The 27,463-nt window shown below is 42.8% G+C and overlaps 1 protein-coding gene across 1 annotated transcript; it reads left to right on the forward strand.

Moving 5' to 3' along the window:
- The first annotated feature begins 420 nt into the window (after window positions 1-420).
- Window positions 421-22,248, forward strand: LOC308227305 (TATA-binding protein-associated factor 2N-like). Its single transcript, XM_080629794.1, has 16 exons — window positions 421-515; window positions 4,338-4,374; window positions 5,498-5,546; window positions 5,739-5,829; window positions 5,908-6,025; window positions 8,700-8,983; window positions 9,785-9,899; window positions 16,623-16,657; window positions 17,265-17,297; window positions 17,908-18,017; window positions 18,546-18,675; window positions 19,340-19,429; window positions 20,792-20,876; window positions 20,967-21,052; window positions 21,157-21,259; window positions 21,553-22,248. The coding sequence occupies exons 1-16, from the start codon at window positions 506-508 to the stop codon at window positions 21,590-21,592; spliced, it is 1,416 nt and encodes a 471-aa protein (XP_080485920.1). The 5' UTR covers window positions 421-505; the 3' UTR covers window positions 21,593-22,248.
- Window positions 22,249-27,463: the final 5,215 nt, after the last annotated feature.

Genomic DNA, 27,463 nt, shown 5'->3' on the forward strand with positions numbered 1-27,463 from the left:
CAGCTTCTCTGGGCACCCTGTGCCAGCGCCTCAGCACCCTCACAGGGAAGAGCTTCTTCCTTATATCCAACCTATATCTCCCGTTTAAGTTTAAACCCATCACCCCTTGTCCTATCACTGCCTTAGCATCCTGCCCCAAATGGCGATGCACAAGCAGGCACATGCCCTGCTTCGCTCACCAGCATCCCTCTCATCACCCTGCGTGTAAATTAAACCGATTTAATCATATATCAATCTCCCTCCCCGCGCATCCCCCTACAGCGTCGAGCACATCCCCTGCTACCCCCATCACCGCCCCCCCCTCTCACCGCGCTCACTTGGTACGGCCCTTCCCCTCCACCCCCATTTCCCCACACGAGTGGTAGGCGCCGCTCCCGCCGATTGGCTGCGGGGCCCCGCAGTCCGCGCGAGCTGCGGGTGCCTCAGTGTGCGCGCGTCTGGCGCGGCGCTCGGTCTTTCCGTCGTTCTCTCCCCTTCAGCCCGGTTACCGGCCGCCGCCGCCGCCATGGCTTCGGGTAGGTGCTTCCAGGCCCGCCAGGCTGCGGGAGGGGGGCGCTGGTGGCTGTTCCGTTTCCTGTCGCTAAGCGCGGGTGTGGCGGTGTGGGCGCGGAGAAGGGTGGGCGAGCGCCATGTGGCGCAGGTGTGGAGAAGGCCGCGGCCATGTTATGGGGAGACGCGGTTTCTTCATTCCCCCCCTGCCCCTCACACCTTCCCTTCCCCCCGCTTACCGCCCGCTCGGAGCGGGGGAAGGGAGGCACGCCCCCTTTTATCGAGGCCACGCCCCCTCCCCGGGAGCCCCCCTTCCGCCAGCCCTCCCGGGGCCGCCCCTTTTCGGCCTGGCCACGCCCCCCCGTGTCGCAATGGGGTGGGGGGATCCCAAGGGGGTCCCCCCAGCCTGTGGGTCCCCCTTTGGGTTGTGCCTCCCTCCCCAGGACGTGAGATGTGAGCCCCATTTTGGTTCATGAACCCCCCCTCCGGTGTGAGATGTAAGCCCCTCCTTTAGGGTCATGGTCCCCCTTTGTGTTGTGTGTTCTCCCCCACTGTGTTGATCCATCCTTCGATGATGCCACTCCCCACACATGATTTGTGTGCTTCCCTCATGGCATGCAAACGGCCCCTTCCTGCTCCCCAGGCATGGGACCCACCTTTGTGTTCCAGTATCTGCTGTATCTGCCCTATGTTCTGCTTTAGCCACCAGCACAGTGAAGAGGTAGCTCCATGCTCCCCTACAGTGGGCTTAAAATTGGCTGTAATTCTCCAATGGAGGCCCTTAGCTGGGTATGGAGACAGCAGCTCTGCTGTCCCGGATGACTTGATGCAGCCCAGCTTTTCCTGGGGCTTCTGCAAGCACGTTGTGTTGCTGGTTTTCATCCCATTGGAGGTCTTAGCAGCAGTGGTGTCCCTGTGAAGCCGTGGATAGGTAGTGTATCCTGGAATGGGAGCAGGAATTCCCCAAAGCCGTAAGTGCTTTGTGGAGTGAGCCGTGTTTTGTTAGGCTTGAGCCATCTTAGTGTCGTCTCACATATACATATATGAATGATAGAGAGCAAAACCAAAGCAAGGTATGTTGAAGGAATCCTTTGATGCAAGGAACAATTCTTTACCCTTAGGAGAAAGCCTGTCCAAAGATACTGTAAAATGAGTTCAGACCATGAATTCTTCACTAAATGGGTGAAGTTTGACAGTAAACGAAAACCTTTCTTCCCAGCCTTCAGATACATTGCAGTCAAGCACCTGAGGGTCTCCTCTGGTTTTAGTCTATGGTGGTGTTCAAATATGGGGTTCTTTTTCTGATGAGAATACAACAAAAGCAACGCTGCTGCTTCATATGGATTGCTGTGTGTGAGAACTTTAGTTTTCAAATACATGCAGCAGGTTCCTCTATCTTAAGAAGAACACATGTCCTGGGTGGTGCAGGGTGACTGCTGTGCTGTGCCCCACTACATCCACAGGAGAGTCTTCTTGGAGCTTTCTAAACGTGCAGAAAAAGTGTTTGTATATCCAGGAATTCCCAGAATAAACTGTCTGTTGTTTCCAAAAATCCTTAACGGTCTCTTGTCCCCATGGAGCCCACCAAAATCAATCCAATCAGAAGCCTGTAGGCTAAGAGATCCAGTGAAGGATGTGTAAATAAAGGAGAATCCTCTGATTCTGCCTATTCCTATTTTACAGGCTCCTTATGTGGTTGTTTCCAAAGTTTTTCCCAAATGTTGTGGTTTGGCAGAAGTTTAAGTGAGAAGCTAAGGAGATTAAATATAGTCATTCACTTTATAGCTCATTGCATCCTTAGTCAAGAATTCTTTCTGATACAACCGTTAATATGCTTTCCTTTAATTAGCAGCATTAATGGCATATAAATTTTCAAGTTAAACCAGAGGTTTGAAAGTGGTTGCCTATTTAATACTCATCTTTGTGATCATTTAAATTGAAATAACATCAAAATTTGACCTTCATCTCATTATGAACACTCAACATGTTGGAGCTGTACTTTTAGGTTGGCTTTTTAATTGCTTTTCATTATGAAAAGGCAATGAAATCTTTGTGTAGCAGTGCAGAAGGAGAATGTTTCACATCTGAGTGAAACTCCTGTATAGGATGTGTGGAATGAAACATTCTTCCATCACATCTTAGCTTTTAGTAAGCTTTTCTCTTGCAGAATATGAAATTTGCCACTTTATGTTGCTTTGAGGAGATACTCTACCATTAAAAATGCTGCTTCATGTCTGAAGAGCTTAGGTGATACCCTCATCTTGGAATTACATACACGTGTGTTTAAGTATATGTGTAAGTAGGATCTGATTTATAACCAGAGGTTATAATGAACAGGCTTTCAGCAATTTGAGGAGTGTTTTGATTGGAAAATGGTTGTAGTCATTCCTAGTTTATGACAGTTATCTTGCATTGTAATTAATTCTTGATTTCAGCTTTTCAGTCAGTTTTAAGAGGTTAGAGACAGAGCTTTGGGGAAAGACTGAAATCGGGGCTGGAAGCAGAAACGTTCCTGCCAATTTTTATTAGACCACAGCACCACAATATTTGTACAAGTCCTTGAAGTGATTTGAAAGGAAGAGAAGAATTGCAGGGCTGTTACCCAGAGTGACAGGCTGGTAGAGAAAGGGAAATTCCCACCTTCTTGTCTGCATTTTGACAAGAAGGTGGGAATTTCAAGCAAGAATGTCAAGAGGAATTGAGACTCCCTCCTAAGCAGCAGATGGATGGAATCTGTGTAGTTAAGAAGCTGGTGGGGCTTTGAGCAGCTTGGGGGTGTGAGGGTATCTCTGAAGAGATGAAGCCTGCTCTTGACAGTCTGAATTCTGAAGGGTCTGAGGTTGATAGAGCAATGTGTATGTGTTCTGGGTGCCTGCATCTGTTTGCTGGTTTGGGAAGCTGAACCAGTAGGAATGTGTGTTTTCCCCTGGTTAGTAAGAGCTTTTAACAGAGAATTGTAAGAATTTGCATTACAAAATTTAGATACATGCAGACATAAAAATATGAGGAAATCCATCATTTTGAGATTAACAAGCTAAAATAATATGATAAACAGACACTGATAAGTAAAGACAAACACCCTACTGAATTCCAGCTAGCGGGTAGTAGGGGTTTGCTGTACTTTAAATACAACCAGTCAAACCATTTCAGTGATTTTTATTTTAACTTCAGGTCATCTTTTGAAATCCATATTTTTCCAGTGTGTTTCCAGAATAGATATTCTCGATAACTGATGTTTATATTGGAAATAATACCCATAATGCCTGCCTGGCATGTTGTGTTGTGTGAATGAATTTATTCCTGCACGGTTTGAGCTATCATTAATGTTTCTGGTTTTGCAATGTTAGGGAAGGGAAATGTCATGGTTCCTGCATCCCTGATTTTACATCTCCATATTCTGCCTGTCTCTTTGCCCTTTGCTAGGCAGAGTTTTCTTATGGCATCTTAAAAAGGGGTTCAGTAGGACTGACCTGCTTAGCTTTGCTTGACTGCTAAAGCTGCTGCATTGTTTCTGTTCATTGGTGATGGCACTGTCTTTGATAGCCATTAGAGGGGGTTTTACAGGCCTGGATATTTGAAGAGGCTCCTTGAAAATGGAATTCATATCCTTCAAAAAGAAAGTTCAAAGTGGCCATTCCTGTGTCGTGTTCCCTGCACCCTGTGCTCCTGTTCTTCCAGTCTTAGCATTTGCTAATAAAGAGGAAGCTGTCTCACTCTGCATGGGAAGCAGTTGCATTATCCAGTGTATTTGAACCTTTTTCCTTCTCCCCAGATTTCTTCCTTTTACAGTAAGTAGAAGAAGAAAATGTTAATTTTAAGTTCTCAATATGACTTAATTCTTTTTCTAGATTCTGGAAGTTACAGTCAGTCTGGGAGCCAGCAGAGGTATGTGTGTGTGTGTGGGGGGGTGTTTTGCTGTTAGCAATTAAATCTGCAAAATAAAAGGCTATTTAGTATTCCCACCATGATGTTTGACTCTTCAAGCATAACAAAGTGTTTATATGTTCTTGGAGTTATGGGTGCAGAAAGCTTGCTGCCCTGGGCCTTTATTAATATATCTTATAAACCAGGGGAAGAAATCTTCCTGAAGAGAAGACAATGAGCAGGTTTATATTGGAATGACATTGAAAGAACTTAGGAAATGTCATGAATATAGAGAAGTATTTTTCATGTAACTGCCTTAAGCTGTTCAAGATTTTAGCCAAAGCTATGTAAGTGGAAAGATGATGGGCCATATAGGTGTAAAGAATATGTATCGTATTTCCTTCTATATTTACTTCTGTACTTGTATAGAAGTGAAATTTCAGTTTTCCATCTGATAACTGTTCATAATTGTGAAAATTAAAAGCCTGCTCATGAAATAGCTCAAGTTTGGAGGGTGGGGTGGTATAGTATTTTCATTGGTGAAACATAAGTGGTTTTATGGAAGTATGAAAATCATGGCTAATACTGACTGTGCTAATGAAAGTCAGAAGGTTCTATGTGTATAGCACTGTGTGCGTTTGAGTTCATATCTGAATATGATACGAGTTTCAGCACATGGTGGTTCTCTCTGTTCACGAAGTCTTAAAGTGACAGAATAACAAGTAAGTATGATCTCAAATGTGGGTGTTTTTGATGATGATATTCCTGAATAGTCCAACAGATGCCAACTTGGCAATAATTGATTAAAGTAAAATTAACTTTGTAAGAGTATGCTGCAAAACTTAAAATGCTTTGGTTTCACATGATAACAGTTTCTGTGATTCTGAAGAATGTCAAATGACCGTAATCCCAACTTTTATGTACTTATATTTGAAACGGAGCAGAAATTAGAATAAGCTTTTCTGCCTTCTGACAGGCAACCGTGGTAACCAATAATTCATTGATTCAGTATGCCTACAACTGCAGTACGTGGATTAAACACTTGGTTTGGAATGAAAAGAAACTTAACACCAAAAATACCTTTTCTTTCCAACCCATGTGGAGGGCACTGTCAGCATTTACTAAATGCATTTTTCTCTTACAGCTATTCGTCCTATGGCAATCAGAGCAGTCAAAATTATGGCCAAGCACAGGTAAGGTGAAAAAATCCATCATGTCTTTCATAGCAGATGTTCCTTGAGTAAAACTGATTGTTCCTGGGTGACCATATATGGGCCAGGAAGAATTCCTTTCTCAGCTTGATGTCTGCAGTTGTGTCTAGTAAAGGGCAACTGTAATTAGCTGCTGGAAGTTACACTTATGTGAGGACGTTCTTGAAATTACAGGGATATTCTGGTTATGGGCAGAGTGGAGACAATTCTTCCTATGGACAGAACTATGGAAGCTATCATGGGAGCTATGGACAAAATCAAACAGGTTTGGCTAGCTTGTTACATTCATTGGCAGTAATTAAAAGGTGAATATTTACTAAAAATTTTCTTCCTCCATTCCCAGGTTATGGACAAGATTCCCAGGGATATGATGATGAATCCGGTTATGAAAATCAGAGTCAGAGCTCGTACAACCAGCAGTCTTATGGCAGTCAGGGGCAGCAGAAAGGGTCGTCCAGAGGGTAAGGAGGCTGAGATTAACAGGATCTATTTACAGTGCTGACTAGTAGTTGTATGTTTTTAACTACAGCTATAGCAAATTTCATTGCTAAAAAAAGGACAAACATCTGAAAATCCACATTCTTAAAACATTTTTAATGCCTGAAAGAGCAGGAGGAAAAGGAAGAATATTTCTTTGTGTAAGAAGGATGGGATACAGTTATTTTGAAGTCAAGGAGTATGAGGAGATACACTTCAGAAAGTCTTTGGATAGTGACTAAAATGAAGAATGAAACTGGTAGAGAGAGTATTTTGATTAGGAAAAAGATGTATCAGATACCTCTCCAGTCGCGTTCTTTTGTATGAACTTACAATACTCCTTTATTAACTTCAAACAAGCTGTCAGCAAGGAAATTCTTAGCTGTTCTTAGATTTGCAGGCTTCTTATTTGACTTAGAATGCCTTTTCTTTTTGAAGGAAGAGGAAAGGATTCAGAGATGTCATTCAAGAAATACCTTTTCCAACCAAGTAGGATTCTCAAAACATGTTTTTATATCCTCATCAGTAACTTAAATGTGCACTCTGGTTCAGTACTTCACACTATTGCCAATGTATTTTTCTTGTAAGGGATATTGTACCTCCAGTAAGTTTCAGGAGGATTAATGATACAGTTTTGAAAGTGTGTTGGAAAATACAACCCAGCTGCCCTTAACTGCTTACAAGGCCACATTTTGCTTGAATACCTTTGTTATCTAACTTATAAGCTTTGTGCGTACACCCTAAGGTTGCTGCTTCCATTATGTCTTAATTAAGGATCATATGGCCTTTTAAATACAGTCTGTACTAAACCTCATTCTTGTTTTCAAGGTCCAAATATTTTTGTGTATTCTTGCAAACTGATAAAGCAGTCTGGACTTGAACAGATCTGTACTGGCTTTCTGCTTTTGTAGTTATCATTACAAAACGTCTTAATGTGAACAAGCAAGGTCTTTATCTGTCAGCAGTAGGTGCTGTCATTCCCTGTGTCTTTTACACATCCCTAACAAAGGCTGGTAGATGGTTAAGTTTTGCTTTGCTTTATTTTCTGAGCATTTTAGAGCTGTACAAAGGACTACGCAATAACGTGGGGTTTAACTGTCGACATCCAGTGGGGAAAAAATGCAATAGAGTATAGATTCTCCAACAATTTGGTTTTGATCAGGAAAACAAAAAAGAGACCTTGGAGGGGAACTCTTCAATGTATGGTTGCAACAAGTAAGGGGAAGTTGAGAAATTAAATGGTGATGGTTTTGAAGAGGATAGCCACAAAGTTGTAGCTCTCACTTCCTAAGGGAGGTAAGGAAGGAAAACCAGCAAATAGTGGATGCTCTCAACGATGGTTCTTTCCAGGTTGTGCAAAGTGAAGCTTACTTGTTCTTAAGATATTAACAAAAAGTCTTCACAAGCTCTTTGCCACTGGGATTAGTTATATTAAAGCTGAGATCTAGGCTAGGACTGGGGCAGAGCAGACTAGATGGTTATTTATGCCTGTGGGGTATTTTGAGATGGGTTGAATACAATGGACTTCACCTTAGAGTGCTTTGAAAAGCTAGTGGAGACTCTCTGTAGGCTCTTAGGTTTTATTGTTTGCTTTTCTGAGACATTTTGGCTAGCAAGTATGATTACCAAAGACTGGAGAGGGGCAAACATAGTGCCTCATCCTTTGGAAAAGGGTGGGAGCAGGGAGGAGGAAGAGAAGAAAGGGTGGCAGAGGTTAGTGATTAACTTCAGTTACTGAAAAAACAATACAGTTAAGCCACAGCTATGTACCCAGGGGGAAAACAAAGGTGTGAGTAACAGCCGTTGTTTCCTGGATGCAATTTCTCATCAACCTATCTAATGTCTTGCTATGAAAGGGTAACCCAACTGGAGCTATTCTCTAGATTTTTATAACACTTGTTTCTACAAGGGAAGCATGATGTAGGTGAGATCTCTTTGTGATTGCTCTGAAGTTGTTACTAGTCAGAGAAGAGTTACAGCTGCCTCTTAGAATGTGTAGCCATGTTGTATTGCAATATCCTAGATGTGATATTGGTCAGTGTTTCTGATGGAAGTTGGTTGGATAGTGTATGTAAATGACACTAAAGTGAGGAGAACTGCAAGTATGATGGGGGACATCACAAGAGTTAGAACAGTTCTTGGCCAAATGGTAGAAGGCCCAGGAAAATATAAGCTGCAATTCAGTGAAAGCAAAATTGGGGCACTTTTTTGTTTCATAGGCAGCAGGTATGAGCTGCATAATACAATATGAGCAGCAGGCATGTTCCCTGCAGTTCTGCAGAGAAGGATTTGTTGTTCAGCAGCTCATGGGCTATCCATCAGCCCATGTATCCATCAGTAGTCATGCTACTGGGAGAGGGGAGAAAGCAGCGTTGTACTGGGGTATGTACAGCGAGTGATGCTCATAAGTTACATTTACAGTGGAAATGGAGAATGCCTTGAAAGCAGTGGTAGTGTACAGTTTTCCACCTTGTCTTTATCAGAAGCCAGATACATCCCGACAGAGGCGAAACACAGTATTTTCCTATCTGTATGCCAGTAATGATTGAGAGGTAACTGGGATTAGGAAGTTTGAGCAATGTCGTGAATTATCAGCCATTATTTTGATCTCTATTCTGTGAACATTTAGCTATTAATACCAATTCTGTTTATTTTAAGTGGAAGAGGCTCTTATGAACAAAAGTCAAACTATGGTCAGCACCAAAGCTCTTATGACCAGCAGTCAAGCTATGGACAAAACCAAGACTCTTATGACCAGCAGTCAAGCTCATATGACCAGCAGTCGGGCTATGGCCACCAGGGCTCTTATGACCAGCAGTCGGGCTATGGCCACCAGAGCTCATATGACCAAAAGTCAGGCTATAACCAGCACCAAAGCTCATATGGCCATTCTCAGCAATCCTACCAGTCTCAGAAGGGAAGCTATAGCCACAACAGCCAAGGTAAAATTCACAGGTTAAGTTCAATGTTGGCTAGTAAAATTGAGCAGAAATGCTGTGAAATAGTTGGATTGTATTCATGGGCAGTTGATTTAATGAGTAGTTAAAACTCTTTTTTTCATGTTACTGTTCTTGGGGAATGTTTTATTTGTTAAGACTTTCAAAACATTACGCAGAGATGAAAAACTTGGGGCCCCAAAATAGTTGCATTTGTTGGAGGCAGCCTCGTGGAGTCCATATCCCTGAGTTCTGCAAAATCTAGATGGAATTTTCTTCCTAAGCCATTTTCAACCTTCTTCCTACATGAAGGTGGCACGTCTTGATCAGTCATGAAGGGATTTGCACTTCACATTCCAGCTTTATGCTGTGTAGGTGAATTCTGAGATAGAAGGAAATGAGAAGTTTAAGATCAACCCTTCTCTTTGCAGTAACTTCACACCAGCGGCACAACCCACACTCTTTATCCTTGTTCTGTCTTCAGTGATGCCTTTTGCAAACTGGGAAGGTGATACGGAAGTAGAATGCAAAGTATATTTTAGACAATGTGTTTAACTTTGGGAAATGGAGTGTGAGGAACAGTGTTTACATTTGAAAATATCTTGTGGCTCTGGGAGCTAAGAGAGAGAACCAGAGCAAACTCAAACTTTGCTCCATTACTTTGTGGTGTAGATAACATAAGAGATTTAGGAGTTGATGCTTTCCTGGTTTAAATGGCAGAGCAGGGGAGGAAAAGCTGTAGGGTGGGAATTTTCACTGCAGTTTGCACTACAATTCACTCATGTTTTGTTCTCTTCATTCCTCCAGATGATCGTCGTGAAAAGAGTAGGTATGGAGAAGATAATAGAGGATATGGCGGGTCACAGGGAGGAGGTAGAGGGGGATATGACATGGATGGAAGAGGTCATATGTCTGGATATAGGTAAGTGATCTCATTCCTGTGCCTGCAGTTCCCTACCCTTGTTTCTTATTATTTAGCTGGCTTTAATTTTTGCTTATTATATGTCTATTCCAAATATGGCTCAGATTTAGATTTTTTTTAAAATGGGAGGTTTCTAAAATTAAACCTTTCTGCACTGCACAGAGACACATTTTCCCTAGGAAAAGCTTTCAGATTATGACATGTAGCTGTGTTTTATTTACATGAGTTGCAATACACAAGCTGCCTGAGCCTGTCCCTTAAAATAAGATACTGTAAAACCTGGAACAGTTTGTTTTCAGTTAGAAGAAAACTAACAGCCAGGGATTGAGAAGGTTTTACACAATTCATAGCTAAGGTAGCTAACATTTTAGCAGGGAAGTTTTGACTTTACAGTGGCAAATAATTACACTAAAGGTGGTTAAGTATCTTTCTGCTTCCTAGTAATAGCATTACTTGTTCTTTACTGGGTTGTTTTGTGGTTTGGGTGGGTTTCAGTTTAAACTTCTATTAAAATACAGTTTGTATTATTGGCTTAGCGGTCAGTTTCAACCCATTTATTTTAAGTAGATTTTAAATATTAATAACCCTGTTACCCCTTCTGCCATTGTGTTAGGCCTTGCTCTTGTCAAGAAAATTTATGTGCATATTTAATGTAGTGCATGCAGATGATCTCATGCATAGGCCAGAGTTTGGGACCTTTGCTTTAAATCCTGTTGCATTAGGCCAGATGACATTTATATTTCTTAATAAGCGATCACAATTTGCTACCCTTTCATTCCCTTTGTGAAGTGGTTGGGGGTGTAGAGTGTTCACTGATGAAAAGTAAGGATGTGGGAGCTTCCAATGAGCTGTGGAGTGTTGCTTGTCGACACCACTTGCCCTTTAATAGGCTGCACGGTTGTGGGCTATTGCTGGAACTCCAGACAAAGAACTCTTAATTGTACAACACTGAACTGATCTTAACTAAAGAAAATAATCTAACAGTGTGTTAAGACTTGGTTGGTTTTAAAGTATTGATTTGAAAACCATAGTTTAAATTTGCCTGCTTCTAAGGTGGTCTCAAATTGTACTTTGTGACTTGTCGCTTCAATGACATCGGTGAACCCTAGCACTCCTAATTAGGGGTGGTAGCATAATTCCAAGCGTGTGTTAATACTTACTTCATGTTAGAGTTTGCTGGGGTTTTATATAGTAGAAACTTAACCAGCAAAGTAATTTCTAAATTAATTTTCAGTTAAAACTGAACAATTGCTTTTAAATCAGCTTTTCTTTGTGGATGAAGGTTTTCCATATTCCTATGGTAAAATCTGGGTCTTTAACAAAACATCTTTAGGTGAGCCCTTTCCAGCAAGAGGAATGAATGTGAGCTTCAGAAAACCTACTTTGGGTAGATTTTTATCACTTTGAAACAAACTTCTGTCTTTGCAAGTTGAAGTGAATGAAATTGATGTCTGTGGAAGTAAAGCCTCTTCCCATGTTTTTCCAAATTGTAAGGAACATCTCGTCACACATCCATGTAGTAGGTGATACATGGGTTGTTATGTATTACCATTTTTGGTCAAACCAAAAGCCACTTTTGGCTTTTTCACTGGAAAGGCAAAAGAAAAAGAGTGGGAGTGAATGGAGAAGTGGGGGAAAATACAGCAAAGTGGGAAGGTATTTGGTAGGAATTCTGTTCACTTCTATTAAGTGATGCAGTCTTTGGTGCTGTTTGTAGTGAAATTTCTCTGAAACTACAGTGTCATATATATTTATTCAGTCTTTCTGCATAATTATGGTGGAGAATTCTGTTTCTGATGTGTTTTACTGAAGTCATTCCTAATAGGAAGGGGTAAAGTTTAAATTAAATACCAAACTTGTATAATCAAGAAGAAAATAACTTTTAATAAGGAAAGAAATAATGTTTAGTCCTGTGAAAATGTGGGGTTTCAGGGTAGTTTCTTGGGTTTATTTCCCTGGGTTTATCTTTTTTCCCCTCCCCTAAAAGCTTGTGTCGGAATGTCAAGTCTATCTCCAGTAACCAGTTAGCATTTCAGATCACATTTTAATGCTTAACATTGTATCGTGAATCCATAGCTACTAGGAAATAATCTGTCTAAAAGTCTGGCCTACACAGATACTTGTAACCATGTAGGCTTTGACTTTCATAGTGCTTAGAAGGTAATGTGTAACTGAGTTCTATCAACACACACACACAGAAGTAATTTGTTCTTTGACATTACTAAAAACATTAATAGCTAACTCAAGACCATAGCAAAGGAATCTCTTCTGTGTTAGCAAGCAAGAAAGATTTTGTCTGGACAGGGAGAACATGTTGCAGCTTGTTGCTCATTGTAAGAGCTGTACTCAGTGGTTGGTGTTCGTACAGCTGTATTGCCTAACCTGCTCTGTTGGGCTGGGTGCTGCATCCCCCTTACAAGCATCATCCTGCACTTGCAAGACAGTGACTTTGCCTGCAGCATCAATTCTCCCACAGGAGTCGTGTGAGTCGCAGTGGCCTGTATAAACCTACCGTGCATGTAGGAACCTTCAGAAGGGTGTGCAAGTGCTAAACATTCTGGAATACTCGAGGCAAAGTCCAGTTAACATTTTCAAATTCTAAGAGCTTAAATTTCTTTGAATAACCTTTCTAAAAGTACTTCAAAGCCTCATTGGCAATGTTAAGGTATGAATTGTTATTCCAAAAAGCAGAATGATTTGAATATGTACTGTAATGAATGCTTTCAGCACTCGTTTTTCTTTTGTGCCTGTGCAAAGTCAGGCAGCACTGAAAAGAAAATACCTTTCGAGAAGTTCCTGTTCAGATTCTGTATCTGATGTTACGATAGAGAACAATCATTTTCTTCTGTGTCAGATGTTCACTTTTTAATCTCAGTAACTCAGGGTTTCAGAATCATTCAGGTATTTTTTTTAATGGCCTTGAATTACATCTTTGGGGGCTTTAGTAGAATTTTTCGCCCTTTCATTGCAAAGCTTGACAAATTCATGGTCTCATTTGTATTCTGGCTAAGAAGCAGAATCTTTTCTGTGTTTTTAAACCCACAGTAGAAGAGTCTCATCTTTGAGCTCTTTTGATTAGGAAGCAGGTACACCAGGTCTGGAGAATGCAGTTTTACACCCAGTTATTCTTCCAGGTCTCCTTGTAGAGTTAGTTCCCTTGTTGTTAGAGTCCTTGTCTGAAAAATAACGAATTAATTGTTTATTGTGGTTGTGGGACTGAATTGTTTTGGTTAAGCAGGTTAAGTGGGAAATACAGTAGCAATACAAAGCAGGTTTGTGCTCTTTCATGTTGAGAAAGCCATTTGGGCTGTTGGGTAGCTGTACCTGTGACACTGTCCTTCTCTTAGAGTCTGGGGACTAAATGGGAGAAGCTCGGCCTTTGAGTCAGCTTGTGCAGTCTGTGTGGTGGAACTACACAGATGCAGTTTAGAAGAGGATTTACTGCTATGTTAGGGTTTGTCATAGAAATCCCAACTTTGCTCAGCATAGATTTTATTCTCTCATGCAGAAGTGATGTTGATGTGCTATAAACCAAAGTTACCTGTGCAGCCTAACTGTTGTATCAGCTATGATGAATGGGAATAAGATTATTGTTACAAAAAAGAAGCTACAGCTTAGTGCAAGTGGTTTATTTTACAAGTGTGGTTTGTGTTCAGAATTAGTATTTTGACTTGTAATATTCATGCTTGAGCTCAGCCTTTTATAGATAGACTTTGGGAAAACATGAAAAGAGGCAGTAAATACAGGCAGGGAAAAAAAAGCCATCTGTTAGTGACTTTATTGGTGCACTGAGCATTCCTTTCTTGTTTGTAAAAATACATTCTTATGTGCAACTCCCACACGCTTGACAAGACAGATACATGTTGGAGACTGAAATCTGGTGCCTGAGTTCTTGGTGCTGCTTCTGCCATTTAAAAAAGGTATTTCTTGTAACTGTAGTGTTGAGCTTGCCATGTAACTGTGCCTTTAACTTAAAGAGTGATTCCCAGCTGAAGTAAGCAATATTCAGATGCACTCCAGTTACAGTCAAGTAGGTGATGTTTAAATATATGACCAGGTACAGGGGGAAAAGAACATCTGATGATGTTTCTTTCATAGCAGCAAGTTTTTGTCACTATGAATGGTGCCTCACAGACACTCTGGCTGCTTGCAGTGCGGTCACTTACCTTTATTGGTGACATTGCTGAATTTTAGCTGCCTGTTCATGATTCTAACATAAGGTGTTAAAACTCCAAACTCCAGTTGGTTGCCCATGTATTTGGCCTATGGTAAAGCAGTAGGAAGTGAAGCACTGATATTAGGTTTTCCACATGCTCTGTGATGATGGTGTGGGAACTAATTCAGTCAGCTTGAGACTTGAATTTTGGGTCTCGGGTGAATCTGAGATGCTTGCAACCAGCTTCTGGGTTTGAGTTTGCTTGCTGCAGCATATCCAAGGGCCTCCTGGAGATCTTGGGTAGCTTTGCCCAGCAAGCTCGGGAAGGGAACATGCTGCAGCTTTATAAATCACATATTAGATGTGACTTAAAAATGGGGGAAAGCATTAATCTGTCATCAGTCAAAAAGTATTTGACACTGAACTGATGCAGATTTTTGCTGGGTTGGTTAGTCAAGACTAAGCAGAAGATGCCATGCTAAAGCATACTTGGGCAAAACCCTATTTCTACAGGCATTAATTAAATCTAATTAAAATATGGATTGCACTTGTTAGTATGGGGTACAGAATTACTGTATTGCAAAGTTGGAAATGAGGCATTTGATGTCACCTCCTTTACATTTTATATACCTAGCTCTATATCACTTCTCAGTATTGTGGTGCATGCATTTTTACCCCAGCATCCCAGCAAAACCCTGTGAAGTCCTGGCTGTGTTGACCACAAATTTACTTTCTGTATGTTTTTAGATCGTTGGATTTTGTCCTAATTTATGGCCCTGCTGCTGTATACTTAGAAATCAGAAAAGAGATGTTCTGGATAATGCTCTCCTGATGAACTGGGGACATAATCTAGGGCTGGAAAGCTTGATAATGTTTTCATGGTTGAGTTAAAATCCTAGAAGAACAGGCATCTGACTGAAAATTATTATAATCAAGTTTTTCTTTTAGCTGAAGTGAATTGGAGGTGGCAGAAAGGTATTTACAGTCAATTTTATGATCACTATTGTGTTTTTTTTTATCATCAGTCCTTGAAAATAGCCAGCTTTGACTAAAGACCAGCTCTGATGTTGCATGTGGAATTTAGTCATTTTACTTCTTTAATGAGCAGAATGAGTTACATAGGAGTAAATGACATTGCATAAGAGAAGTCCCAGTAAAAGTGATAGCCTGTTGTGCCAAACATCTAATAGTCATGTTACATACTGCCACAGAATGGCGGTCACCCTTCAAAGAATGTCTCTCTTAACACAGCTTTGATAATAGTTGTTAAAACCTCGTTTCTTTTATATGCCTCACTTGGGGCAGATTTTACCTCATAAATGTGAAGCAAGCAGTACCTTCCCTTCATCACTTTGCATTTACTGTAACAGAAAACAGATGCACAAAGTGCCAAGAAGTTACTCCCTAATTTTATACCATTGCCCCTTGCCGGGGTGCTTGTCCCATGGTTGCACTCTGGTGTGTTGGCAGATAGACTGAATCAAAGCCTGGAGTGACTTTAGTTGTGAAGCACAGTGGTGAGGAGGCTACTCATATTAGCACAGTAGTTCCCTAGCTACTCCACATCATGGTTTGAACTTATGCTGGCTTTATTTTAGCTGCTGAGTGTGAAGGCTATCAGGATTAGGTGAGCTGCCTAATCTTAAGGTAGCAGCTATGCCCCCTGTGTGAAGGAGGCAAGCAGGGTTGTTGCACATGGCAGCATGAGGCTTTCTGATGCTTGTTTCTTGACTTTCTAAACAACCCAGTGGTCATATTTTTCCTGAAGGCTTTGAATACTGGTTATGTTAAGTTCATAACATGGATGCACTTAACAAATGCCGGTGTGAAAACTCCTGCTAGTACAAACATTGACATTGAAAAGAGTGAGGGTTTATTTTCATGCACATAATTAGAGGCATGACTCCTGTTTCAAACCCCCTTCTACCCTTTGAAAAGTGATGTGTGTAATCTCTTAACTTGGTCTACATTTTGTGCCACAGGTATCAGAATGAATGAAATAAAACTTCACGGCCTCTGCTTTTGAAGTTCACATACACACACCTTCTCTGTAATGTCAAGTGCTAATAGTAGGTCCCCACAGACCCTTTCTCAGAGAATGGCTGATACTGATCATTTGCCCCTTGTATATAAATGCATTGCAATGGAGGTTAACTAACTTCAGCTCTTCTTACTTCGAGGGAAGTCCTAAAGCACTGATTATTCCAAAGGAGCAATTACACCCACAATTAAAGCCCATTAACCTTCATGAAATAATGTGTCTGTTTGAAACCCCAGGTTTTAATAGCAGGCATTTTGCCTTATGGGATGGGAGAGAATATTGAAGCAACAACATGTGTGTGGGTTAGTTTAAAATACTCTTCAGGGCTTCTCTCCTCCAGTGAATTTATTCACTTTCATGTAATTTAAGCTTTGAACGTGAATGAGTGGTGAGGAGAACGTAGAGATGGTGCTTTAGCTGCCAGACAGTAACTCTCAACTTGTGATCAGTTAACTGTAGATTGAGCCTTGGGCTCAGCACATAGAGACTTAAGGAAGAAATCATTTCTTCAATTTTTCCTCTGCAGTGGTGGTGACCGTGGTGGCTTCAAAAATTACGGTGGTAAGTGCCGAGTATCCAAAAATGTTTCAGTGGAAATCCTTTATAAATCTAAAAGCCACCAATAATATCTCGTTACTATCTCCTAGAAGCATTATGGTGTTTCGGTGAGGCTGGTGTGTTCATGAGTTTCTTTAAATAGCCAAACTTTTAGCCATAAACTGCATTTCTCCTTTGTCAAATTGCATGAACGAATTTGTGGAGACAGTGATGTTCACCGGATTGTTTCTTTTCTGTTCTTTTGTTTCTGTTCTTTTACGTTACAAACGCTTCTAGAAAGGTTCTAGAGGTAAAAACTTAAACAAAGCGGTAAACTGCTTGGTGATGTGACAACCAGCAAGAGAACACCAGCACAGCATCAGTGTGGCAACTGCCACGTGCTGCAAGTTAAAGAACACGTTAACGTCCCACAGACACCTTCTGTTGAACGTTTTAAGCTAAATGGCCTCTAAATCTCTGGTTAATGTTTTAGATCTTAGCTGCATTACATACGTGCTTTAAATATTTTCTTGTTTCTAAAAAAGTCACTTGAAAATGTTTGCTAAAAATAGTCTTTTTTTTTTTTCCTTTTCTTTTTTTTTTTTTGTTTTTACTTAAACCCCTTTCATAGGTCAGAGGGATTATGGACCGAGATCAGATGCTGGTAAGAAAACAAGCAGTGGGTGGGAGTACATTGTAGCTCTGAGGTAGTTGCTTTTAAAATGTATTGCTAGAAAGATGGATGTGGCTGCAGTTCCCATGGCTCAAAAGAAATCTTAACTAAAGCTTCTCTTCCTTGAGATAAATCTGTTTTGTGAAAGCACATGTGAATTTTGGATGCCTTTTCGTGGAGCAAGTAAGAATTTGCTGATGAACTTTGAATCCCTTTGAGCCCAGCAGCTGCTTTCAGTGCCATACCACTTCCACTGAACTTGAGTTATTTAAAACATAGGCTGCTTTGATGGGTTTGGATGTCCTGGCTCCATGGATAAGTTGAGTGTGTGGCTGTCCTGGGTTCAGCGGTAGCAGTGACTGCTATGCTGGTCAGCTATTGAATGTACTCTGACCTACTGTGGCATCTGTAGGTGCTGTGTATGTGTGTTTGAAGTTGACAGTGTTAACTTCAAAATGATGCTCTCAGCTCATCTTTTATTTCATGCAAGTTGTCTTTGAGATTTAAGGGTCTGCTACTGGGCAGCATAGACCTGAGCTTAAAATGTTGCTTCTGTTGCTACCACAGAAATGCATGGTAAATGTAGCTTATTTTGTCCTAGATTCAGAGTCTGACAACTCTGATAACAACACCATCTTCGTGCAAGGACTTGGAGAGGATGTTTCAACAGATCAAGTGGCAGACTATTTCAAACAAATTGGTATCATAAAGGTATGTGAAATGAGAAATCATTGGTAAGAAGAAAGAGGACTTGCAGAGCTAGTGTATTGGAAAAGTACTGGTATCATTCAAGGCAGATGCTCACTCTGACTCCCAGTTGTAGATAGTATTTTTATCTCGGTTCCCAGATAATAGCTCATTTGTAAGCTGGCAGCACTACCACCATTTTTTCCAGTGACATTTAGGTTGCTTCACATCTCTTTAGTCTTTATAATCCTTAATACTGACGCTCTATCTGTTGTACCACTCCCATACTTCAGCACGTATGCTACTGTGTTCTGTGGCTGGTTTTTCTGTTTCTGTGATTCTAAATTAGGGCTTCCTACACTTGACCTCATTTTTTCCTCTTAAAACTGGGCCCATCATTACATCCTGGAGAATAGCCAGTCAGTATCCTTCAGTCAGAAGCATCTGCTTCTGCAGGGTAGCTCCAGGAGAATCTTCCTTCTAGTGATACTTAGCTTTGAACTAGCTTTACCAGTATTTCTCCTATGCCAAGTGTACAACCTTTCTTTTCAGACCAACAAAAAGACTGGCAAACCTATGATAAATCTTTATACAGATAAGGATACGGGCAAACCAAAGGGAGAAGCGACAGTATCTTTCGATGACCCTCCTTCTGCTAAAGCAGCAATTGACTGGTTTGACGGTAGGTGAGAGTACCTGTTCTTCTGGTTATTTATGAATGAAACATGCAGTTGAAGAAGCAAATCAGTAACCTCATTGGGAACCCTATGCTGGTTGTTGTGTGGCTCTTACTATTTTCTGTGTGCTGGCTTTCTCATTTGGTGGAACAGCAGCTTGTAATTAAGACCAAAAATCTATAATGAAACCATTAAGATTTGCTGCTGTACCTCAGTCATCCCTGCCCAAGTATGAGAGGTGGCATCATGTCACTCAGCAGAGTATAACTTCTTGCTCAGACCAGCAGAGCTGTAATCTGTGTCAGCAGCTGGAGGGGTTTCCTATAGTGTTAGTATTGATACTGTTAGTGCCGTGGTGTCGTTTTTAGACTTTGGGGATGGCTCTAACAATTTGTGCCAAGTGCTTTTATATATACAGTGAAAAACAAGGGTTTTCTTAAATTGTGGGTTCAGTGGAGGATGACAGCAGATCCCAGAAATACAATGATATAAAACTTTGCATTCTTGATGCAAAAATACAGTGATACTCTCTGATAGTAGTAAACTTGAGGAGGGTCTTACAAGCTTTGTATTCAGTCTGTATGTGCAAATCACTTCCGTGCTTCTGAACTTGCTGCCATGCCGTTGAGAGCTGTATTGATCTTTCTCTCGTTTCCTGTCTTTCCGCAGGAAAAGAATTCAATGGCAATGTTATCAAAGTTTCTTTTGCAACCAGAAGGCCTGAATTTATGAGAGGAGGTGGAGGTGGTGGACGTCGAGGTGGGGACTGAAATCTGTAAAATCCTTGTTTTTTAATAGTGAAATGCTTTTTAGCTATTCTTGGTTTATAAAAGTTGACTTTGAAGCAGTGATTCGTCGAGCATAGGGGCCTTTGGGATTCTGCCATGGAAGGGAATAATGAGGCTTGAACCAGGCACACTAAACTGAAATCTGTAATCTCTTTTGCACAGCACAGAGTTTACAGTCTCCTTTTGAACTGGAGAGTCTCCAGATCATGTCTCAGCATTGCTTTGAAAGAGATAGAGTAACAAGGATGTTGAGGCTATGCAGGTTGCACATATATAGGTGTGAATTCCCAGTGAGTATATTTACTCATTACAGCAAAGCCTTGAGATACTGTGATGTTTCCAGATGGTATCAGGCAAGGTAAATTATTCAACTGCTACTGACTTAGAGCAGCAGTTGGATGTCTGACTCCTTCAATTAAATGGATGTTTATCTCCCTGATTCTCTGCATAATACAGTTCTGTGAGTAGCCCATTGGATATTAATTACCATTTTACAGGAAGCATGCTTTGTGTGGTGGCTGTCAACAACTCCTAGTTCTTAAATCAGGCAGTTTTGTAGGCTGGTACAAAAATGATTCTTCAAGAACTTCAATTGGTATAAAAGTTCTTACTGTGTTTTGCTGCAGAAAGCAAGAACTGTGGTGTCCCTGTGCTTGTCAGATGCATCCTGGCATAAATCCAGACAGTTTGGGGTGGTTTTGGTTCAGTGACTAAGCCTAGCCACGTGTGATGGATAGACATTGTTAAATCTTTATGAAATTTCATTAATACACACAGTATGTTTATATTCACCCATTGGCAATTCAAGTGGATCAGGTTTCCTTTTATTGCTGAAAAAGAATATATAATAAATACATGGTGGAGCAACTTTTTCTGGCCACCACATGCTGTCCTTGCTTCTTTTTCCCCATCTGCCTGAGTTAGAAATGTGCCTGTATAGGCATATGTATTTCAGCTATGCAAACACATCAACTTCAGGACATTTCAGCTATGCAAATACATCAACTTCAGGACATCAAATGCTGTTGAGATTTGGTTGTGGCTGAAACATGTGTTTGTCCAAGTCTTCTACCTAGTAAAACCTCAGCTGGTAGATGCTGAATTCTGCCGTGGTACCATTTACTGTCCTTGGCACTCCCTGCTTCTTCCAGAATTCCTAATATAGTTTCAGAGGCTTGCCTAATGGGGATGTATTTACATTAAACACTTTTTCCACCTGTAAAGTCTGTCTGTCACTCAGGTCTGAAGCTAGTGACAGTCCTTAATAAACGTTTCTCATGTATAGATCAAAGACACTTCCCCTCCTTTATTCTGACTATAATTTTGTCTACAGGTTCACGAGGTGGATATGGAAGAGGTGGGGGCTTCCAGGGTAGAAGTGGGGAACCCAAAAATGGTGATTGGGTTTGTCCTAACCCGTAAGTGTCATTTCAATTGGGCAGTGGTGTTTCATGGATGCTCTCTGAGTTTCTTAGCAACTGAGTCTGGGGGATCCTTGTCTTTTCTAGGGGCTGTGGCAACATGAACTTCGCTCGCAGGAATTCCTGCAACCAGTGTGGTGAGCCCAGACCAGAAGATTCCCGTCCATCAGGAGGTGTGTAGGGAACAGCTGTCTCTCTTCCGAAGCATTTCAAGTGCTCCTGTCCACTGCAGCCTTTTGGATAACCTGGCTGATGTGTTGGTTTGCATCCCCTCCAGATTTCCGTGGGAGAGGTGGCTATGGAGGAGAAAGAGGATACCGAGGGCGCGGTGGCAGAGGCGGCGACCGGGGAGGTGGCTATGGGGGTAAAATGGGAGGAAGGTAAGCACTTGCTTTGTCCTTGCTTGGTGCTGGAGCAGACAGGCTGTGGAATTGATAGGGATGTGGGAAAGGAATGTTGTTTATGTGTGCATGGACACTATGCTGTGAAATACCAACTCCACATGGGAGCTTCCAGAGGAAGGAAGTCAGTTGAGTGTGTTCTGTGAGTGTTTTCGGATGAGGCTGTCCAAGCATAGAAGGATACGCAGAAGTTGGTGTGGAGATGTATGGCTGAAAGGACTGTTTGTTATTTGCTGAAGGGGATTCCTTATAACTTTGCATTTCCCTTTCAGAAATGACTTCAGAAATGATCAACGCAACAGACCTTACTGAAGACCACTGTGAATGTTTTGTTTGTCTTCTTGATGCGTTTGATAGTGAAATTGCCAGAGTTTTGCCTGCAGCTTCACCCATGGCCTCTTTGGATAGTGGAATTGAGTGAAACTAGAGTTTTATTTTGGTGGGAGGGATTGGGGTGGTTTGAGAGGACTTTTTTTTTTTTTTTTTTTTTTTTTAAGCAAGACATGGAAATTTAATCTTGATTTCAACATTCTTCTCTTTTCTCCCCCCCCCCCAATACCTTTTCAACAGGGCCCTGAGAAGAAAAAGGATAAACTGTAAAATATTGCCAAAATATGAAGTGTTTTGTAATACAACAATAAATGCTGATTGTTTTATTTGTGAAATCTCACTGGGGCAAGTTAATTCAGTTGCATGTGTTTCCTTATGTGCTCCCTGGCTTCCTGTGTATGACCTAAGTAGTAAATAGAATCATAGAATCGTAGAATGGTTTGGGTTGGAAAGGACCTTAAAGCTCATCCAGTTCCAACCCCCTGTCACGGGCAGGGACACCTTCCACTAGAGCAGCTTGCTCCAAGCCCCATCCAACCTGGCCTTGAACACTGCCAGGGATGGGGCAGCCACAGCTTCTCTGGGCACCCTGTGCCAGCGTCTCAGCACCCTCACAGTAAAGAACTTCTTCCTTATCTCCAGCCTGAACTTCCCCTGTTTCAGTTTGAACCCATCACCCCTTGTCCTATCACTACAGTCGCTGATGAAAAGCCCCTCTCTAGCATCCTGTGGTGAGCCCACTTGCTGTCCATACTTTCTATCCCAGACTTGCAGACTTGTCCCTGGCTCATTTCTCTCTGAGGATGAAGTCCTGCTTTCCTGCATTTCCTGCTACCCATGCTTTGGTGCACCCTGCAGCCTTCAGGAGGAGCAGGCAGATGGCAGTGTGTTCTCATGCTGCCAAGGAGCATGTTGTGACCAGCCCAGGCTCAAAAACCAAAGTGGGAAGGCTTTGAGAAAGTCGATTTGCTATATATTGCTGTCCCTTTTAGTGGCTGCTTTTGAAATGCTGGTGATGCAAACAAGTGCTGCACTCATCTTTAAGATAGGATGGAGGTGACACAGATGCAGAAGGCATGTTGTAAGCCTTTGGGATTCAGCACTGAAGCCAAGGTTTGAAGAAGCAAGAGCTCCTGCTTGTACTAGGTCAGTGCGCACTACAGAGGAGAGGTGGTGGGATTCTGTGAGGAGCTGGCCACAGTCAGCTTGTGTTCAGTGCTGCCTCTTCATCAGAAGCCTCCAAGAGAGCATCTGGTTAGCAACAGCTTTTGTTCATGTTTGAAAGCCAGCTCTCTGCCCTTGGTGTGCAGTCAATGGTGATGGGAAGTTCAAACTGGGAATCACCCATGGCTGTAAACGTAGTATTTTAAGGTTTCTCTTTGAAAGTGCAATTGTCAAAAATAATGGGCAGCTTGTTCTATGAAACACTGGAACTGGAGGTGTCTGTGCGTTAGTAATGCTATAAAATTTAATGGATGAGGGAGGCAAATCATAGGCAAATTCAGTGTCTTGTTCTACCTAAGATTTAAGATCTGAGGCCTGGTACACCTAACTTGGTACTGTCAAAAATGAGCCAGGCTGGATAAGTTGGGAGTGTTTTATCACAGTTAAGCTGGTGTGATGGTTTGAGTGAAGCAGGCTAGAGGTGCTCTTGCACCTTGGATCTGAGGGAGCAGTGGCTGCTGGATGGGGTGATGGGGGAAGGCAGTGATGCAGCTGAGAACAGAAGGGGCTGTGTCACTGCCTGAGGTTTCTTGCCAAACACAGTTGTGCTGGCAAATTGCAGGCACCTCCTTACGGCTGCACCTTGATCCCATCACACTGTGAGTGAGTGGGGAAGGGCTGGGCTGAGCAAACCCAATGGGGCAGAGGCACTCTGGTCCTGCACATTCCCTGCTGTCTCTCTTGCTTTTTCCCTCTGGGATTTTCCCTCTGGGACTTTCAATACCTGGAGCAACAGTTCTAGCTTCCTTTAATCCTGACTCAACTTCCAGCCCTGCTTTCCCCCCCAGCCTAAAAGCATTTATGTCCTTAAGCAGTCACTCCCCAGCTGGATCACTAACCACACCAGCATTCAAGTTAGCCACAAAACTGCTGGAGCTGTCACCACCTTCCCAGCTTTTCCAGCCTGGCAAAGATACTGGATGTTTGTTCTATTCATGTCCTGTTCTGCACTGGGGCAAGCACAACCTGTGTTCTACATGGCTTTTATGACTGTGAAGACATCTTCACCAGCTGCTTTGTCTCATAGAAAGCTAGCAGGGCAGAGAAAGGGAGACACCAGGTTGGTGGCATGCATGTGTTTCAGTTGGTTTTGGTACGGAGAGTTAAATTAATTCATAGAGAGGCCTAGGAAGTGATGTTCTGTAGATGCAAACCCAGGTGAAGGTTTAACGATGCCATTGCCCTCCCAGTTCTTTCTGCTCAGTCCTTTTGCATTGCACACACTGCCTATAGGATAAGTTTTCATTGAGGTTAAAAGCAAAGTAAAAACCTTTCCAAGAAGCCAGTGTATTAAGGATTGAGTGAATTTTAGCTTTTCCTGAGATGGAAGCTTGGAGCTTGCTGTTAGCATCCTGCACTCTGGTGGTTAAATACAGGCCTTATCATCCTGCTGGGGATATCCCTGTATTTAGTTAAATTCGCTGCTCCTATTTTAGGGACTTACTTGTAATACTGTGCAAAGTGCTTTACTAATGGTCAGCTCTCTCCACAAGAAGGCTTGGGGTTTAAAGGTACCAGAAGTGGTCCTCTGTGAGAGCTTAGTAGGATTTCATCTTGTAAACCTATAGACTAAGGAGGGGGAAGGCTGTTGATGTGTTGGTGGAAAACCAGGAGTGGCTATCCCATTAGAAGGGGCAGTTTGGGACGTCTGAGCTGGGAACAGCTTTGCTCTGCTTCCTTCATCTCTTCTTAAGATCTATCCCCCAACTCGCTTTATAAGCAGCGAGGGTTTAGGTTTGGAAATCAGTCCTGTATGGAATGCTGGTGGTTTATTTATAAAACACATCCTGCACTTGCCAAGCTCAACAACAACTTTATAGAGAAACGGAGGGATGCCAGTGTGGAAGAGGCATGCGATCCCTGCGGAGATGAAATGCAACTATTATAGCTGAACAATTTAAGACACGGCCAAATAGTTTCCATGCTGGATCTATGCAGCCAAACCCACCTCACCCTTAGAAGTAATGCAACTTGAGTTGCTCAAATACCACAGTCCTAGAAGAGATATGGAAGCAGTGACTGAAGCCAAGAGCTCGGGTCTAGGGGGTTTTGAGGCTAGGATTCTGCCCGTGCTGCTTTGCCTAAGCTAGAAGTTGCAATTCCCATTTCCAGGCTAACAAAGAGCTCGTGTGACCTTGTCCCCAGCAGATAGTGTTGTTAATGCTGTTGTAATAAAATGCAGCTGCCAGAATGCACCCAACGTTGCAAAAGGGCTTAAAAATCCACATCTTGTGTCACTTAGGTTGCACCCTGCTCCTAGAGAGAGGGATGCATGGATTTAGCTGTCCTCTGAGCTAATAACCAGTGAGGCTTAATCTGCTCCAGCCCCTGCAGTACGACTCACACTGGTATGTTTGCAGCAGGACTTGTTGGCTGGATGCAGCCTCTCCAGACCTCCCAGGATCCCTGCACAGGAAAGGGAAAGCCAAGGGAAGCATCTACAGCTTTTGCATTTTCCTGTTTCCTAAACACCTCTTCTGACAAGCATCTGCTTCTGGCTCTGTGTAAGGCAGGACCCTGGACTGGGCGGGCTCATTGAATGTATCAAGTCCTTTGACTTGTTAGAACTCACCATGATGGAAGCACCCATGAAAACTCTGTCTGAGCAGAAAAGCTTGACCTTTGTGATGGCTGAAGCCAGGGGAGCACAAGCTGCTCGTGCCTTTCAAGAATGTAGCCTTGCAGATGAGGGTTGGTGACCATAGCAGGCAGGGGAAGCCACAATTGCCCATCTCATCGACACTGATGTAGTTGCAGAGCTTCCAGCAGCAGGGTGAGTACATCTGATGCTACCCAGGGGCCATCCTACAGCTCCCGGCTGCTGCAGCCACTGTTGAGCAGCAAACGTGTGAAGAATGGCTGTTGTACAGGCGCGGTGTCTCAAGTGGATGGAACAGAACAACTTGAATGTGCTCTTAGTGCAAAGCACTCAAAGCCTTTACCTGGCAGCACTTGCGCGTCACATCCGTCCTGGGTAGACGCTGGCATGGAGGAGTGATGGTGTTGCTATTTGCTTTATCAGTTGTGGTAAACAGTAAGAGCCGTTCCAAGAAGCATCACGTCACTGGAGTGCTGTTTCCTAATGTGTGTTTATGGGCTGCTCACGGAGCTCACCTCAGTCGGAAGCAGGCAGTGATTCACTCCGTGGTGCCTGACTTGTTCTGCCCTGCACCCATATAGACAGACAAGGCTCCTTTGGTCCAGACGGGTGTCTGTGGGAGCAGCAGCACGTCCTCCCTGATGTTCTCAGGTGAATACACTGCTGGTATTAGATCAGGAACCCTCTGCGTCTCCAAATTCAAGCTGTGAAGGCATCTTAGGAAAGGGTTTAGAAATGAAGCTGCCTGCCTGCAGTGAGACCTGTGTGAATCTGAGGGAGATGGGATTTTGTCTAGAAACCTGAGGAATCAGGAATGTTTAGGCAACCAGAGCTTGTATGGATCTGTTTATCACCCTCTTCCACTATTGGTTAGTAAAGCTTCATCAGCTCTTTGCCACAGGTTTCACTTCTTCAGTTTCAGTTTTAGGGTACAAGTTATGAGGATTCTCTTTCTACTTCTCCACTTTAAAGCTTTTACCTAATGCTGAAAGAGCTGGAAATGTGTTCACCTTCCCACAAGACAGCGTCTCTGTTCCTGATACTGCTCTGATTACCGCACCTGGGTAAACAGCTTTATCCTCCAAGCCAGCAGCCTGTGGAGAGCTGTGATTTGGCGTCTCCAAGGCTGGGCTGGATTCTTCTCCATCTGAATGCTGAATCCCCTCAGGACCGCAGCAGCGGCCCTGGGAAATGCCAGGTCAGAAAGCTGGCTGCTCCAGGGGCTGCAGGCTGCCCTCCCAGAAGCTTCCCTGCATTACAATGAGCAGAGGAGGGAGTTTCCTGCTCCTCCTGGAGCCCAGCCAGTCACTTTCTCATCATCCATGTTCTTAAGTGGAAGAGCAGATGGATCAGTCGCTTCCTAGATACGAACCAAACACGGATGCGTTTGCAGACAGAGCTGCTCTTGTTTTGAAGGGAAGCATGGGGCTGACCTGGGCGAGGAGCAGCCCTGTCCTGCTCTCGCACCAGCCCCTCACCCCTGCCAACCTTCCTCTATCCTCTGCCAGCATCCCGTCAGTCATCCCCAACATTCCTCCTTTCTCCCAACTGTTTATTCCCCCAATCACGTCCCAGCAACTGCCTTATTTTGCCATGTTATGCAGATCTCTTTCTCCCTCCATCAAATCCCGCCTGCCTTCCCGACATGCTAATCCCTGTGCAGCTGAAGGCAATGTGGTACAGGATCCCTGCGGATCTCTTCAAGCTGCACTCACCAGATGTTCCTGAAACTTCAGCTTTTGGCATGATTAAAAAGAAGAGGAAGAGGCCTGTGAGCTGTAAAATAGGTGTATGGTTGAAGCTGGCATGAAAACAGAAGCAGATATAAGTCACATCCTATTTCCCCCCCCACCCCATACTGAAGCAGAACCAAAACATCCTTTTGCTTTTGTCAAACTAAAACACAACAGTCAAACAAAACACTGCAGGGAGTAAACAGAGCTGTTCACTTGTCACTGGAAGCCACAAGATCAGGAGCTGTGCACAGGTCACAGTGCTGATGCGGGTGCATTGTGTTGCCTGCGGTGGCA

This window comes from Psittacula echo (assembly GCF_963264785.1).
Source record: "Psittacula echo genome assembly, chromosome: 15".
Lineage (NCBI taxonomy): Eukaryota > Metazoa > Chordata > Aves > Psittaciformes > Psittacidae > Psittacula > Psittacula echo.

What these genes read in the sequence shown, in the direction of transcription:
- LOC308227305 (XM_080629794.1), top strand. An exon ending in CAGTCTGGGAGCCAGCAGAG is followed by an intron (nt 4,375 to 5,497) that starts GTATGTGTGTGT and finishes TTTCTCTTACAG; the next exon opens with CTATTCGTCCTATGGCAATC. An exon ending in CAGAAAGGGTCGTCCAGAGG is followed by an intron (nt 6,026 to 8,699) that starts GTAAGGAGGCTG and finishes GTTTATTTTAAG; the next exon opens with TGGAAGAGGCTCTTATGAAC.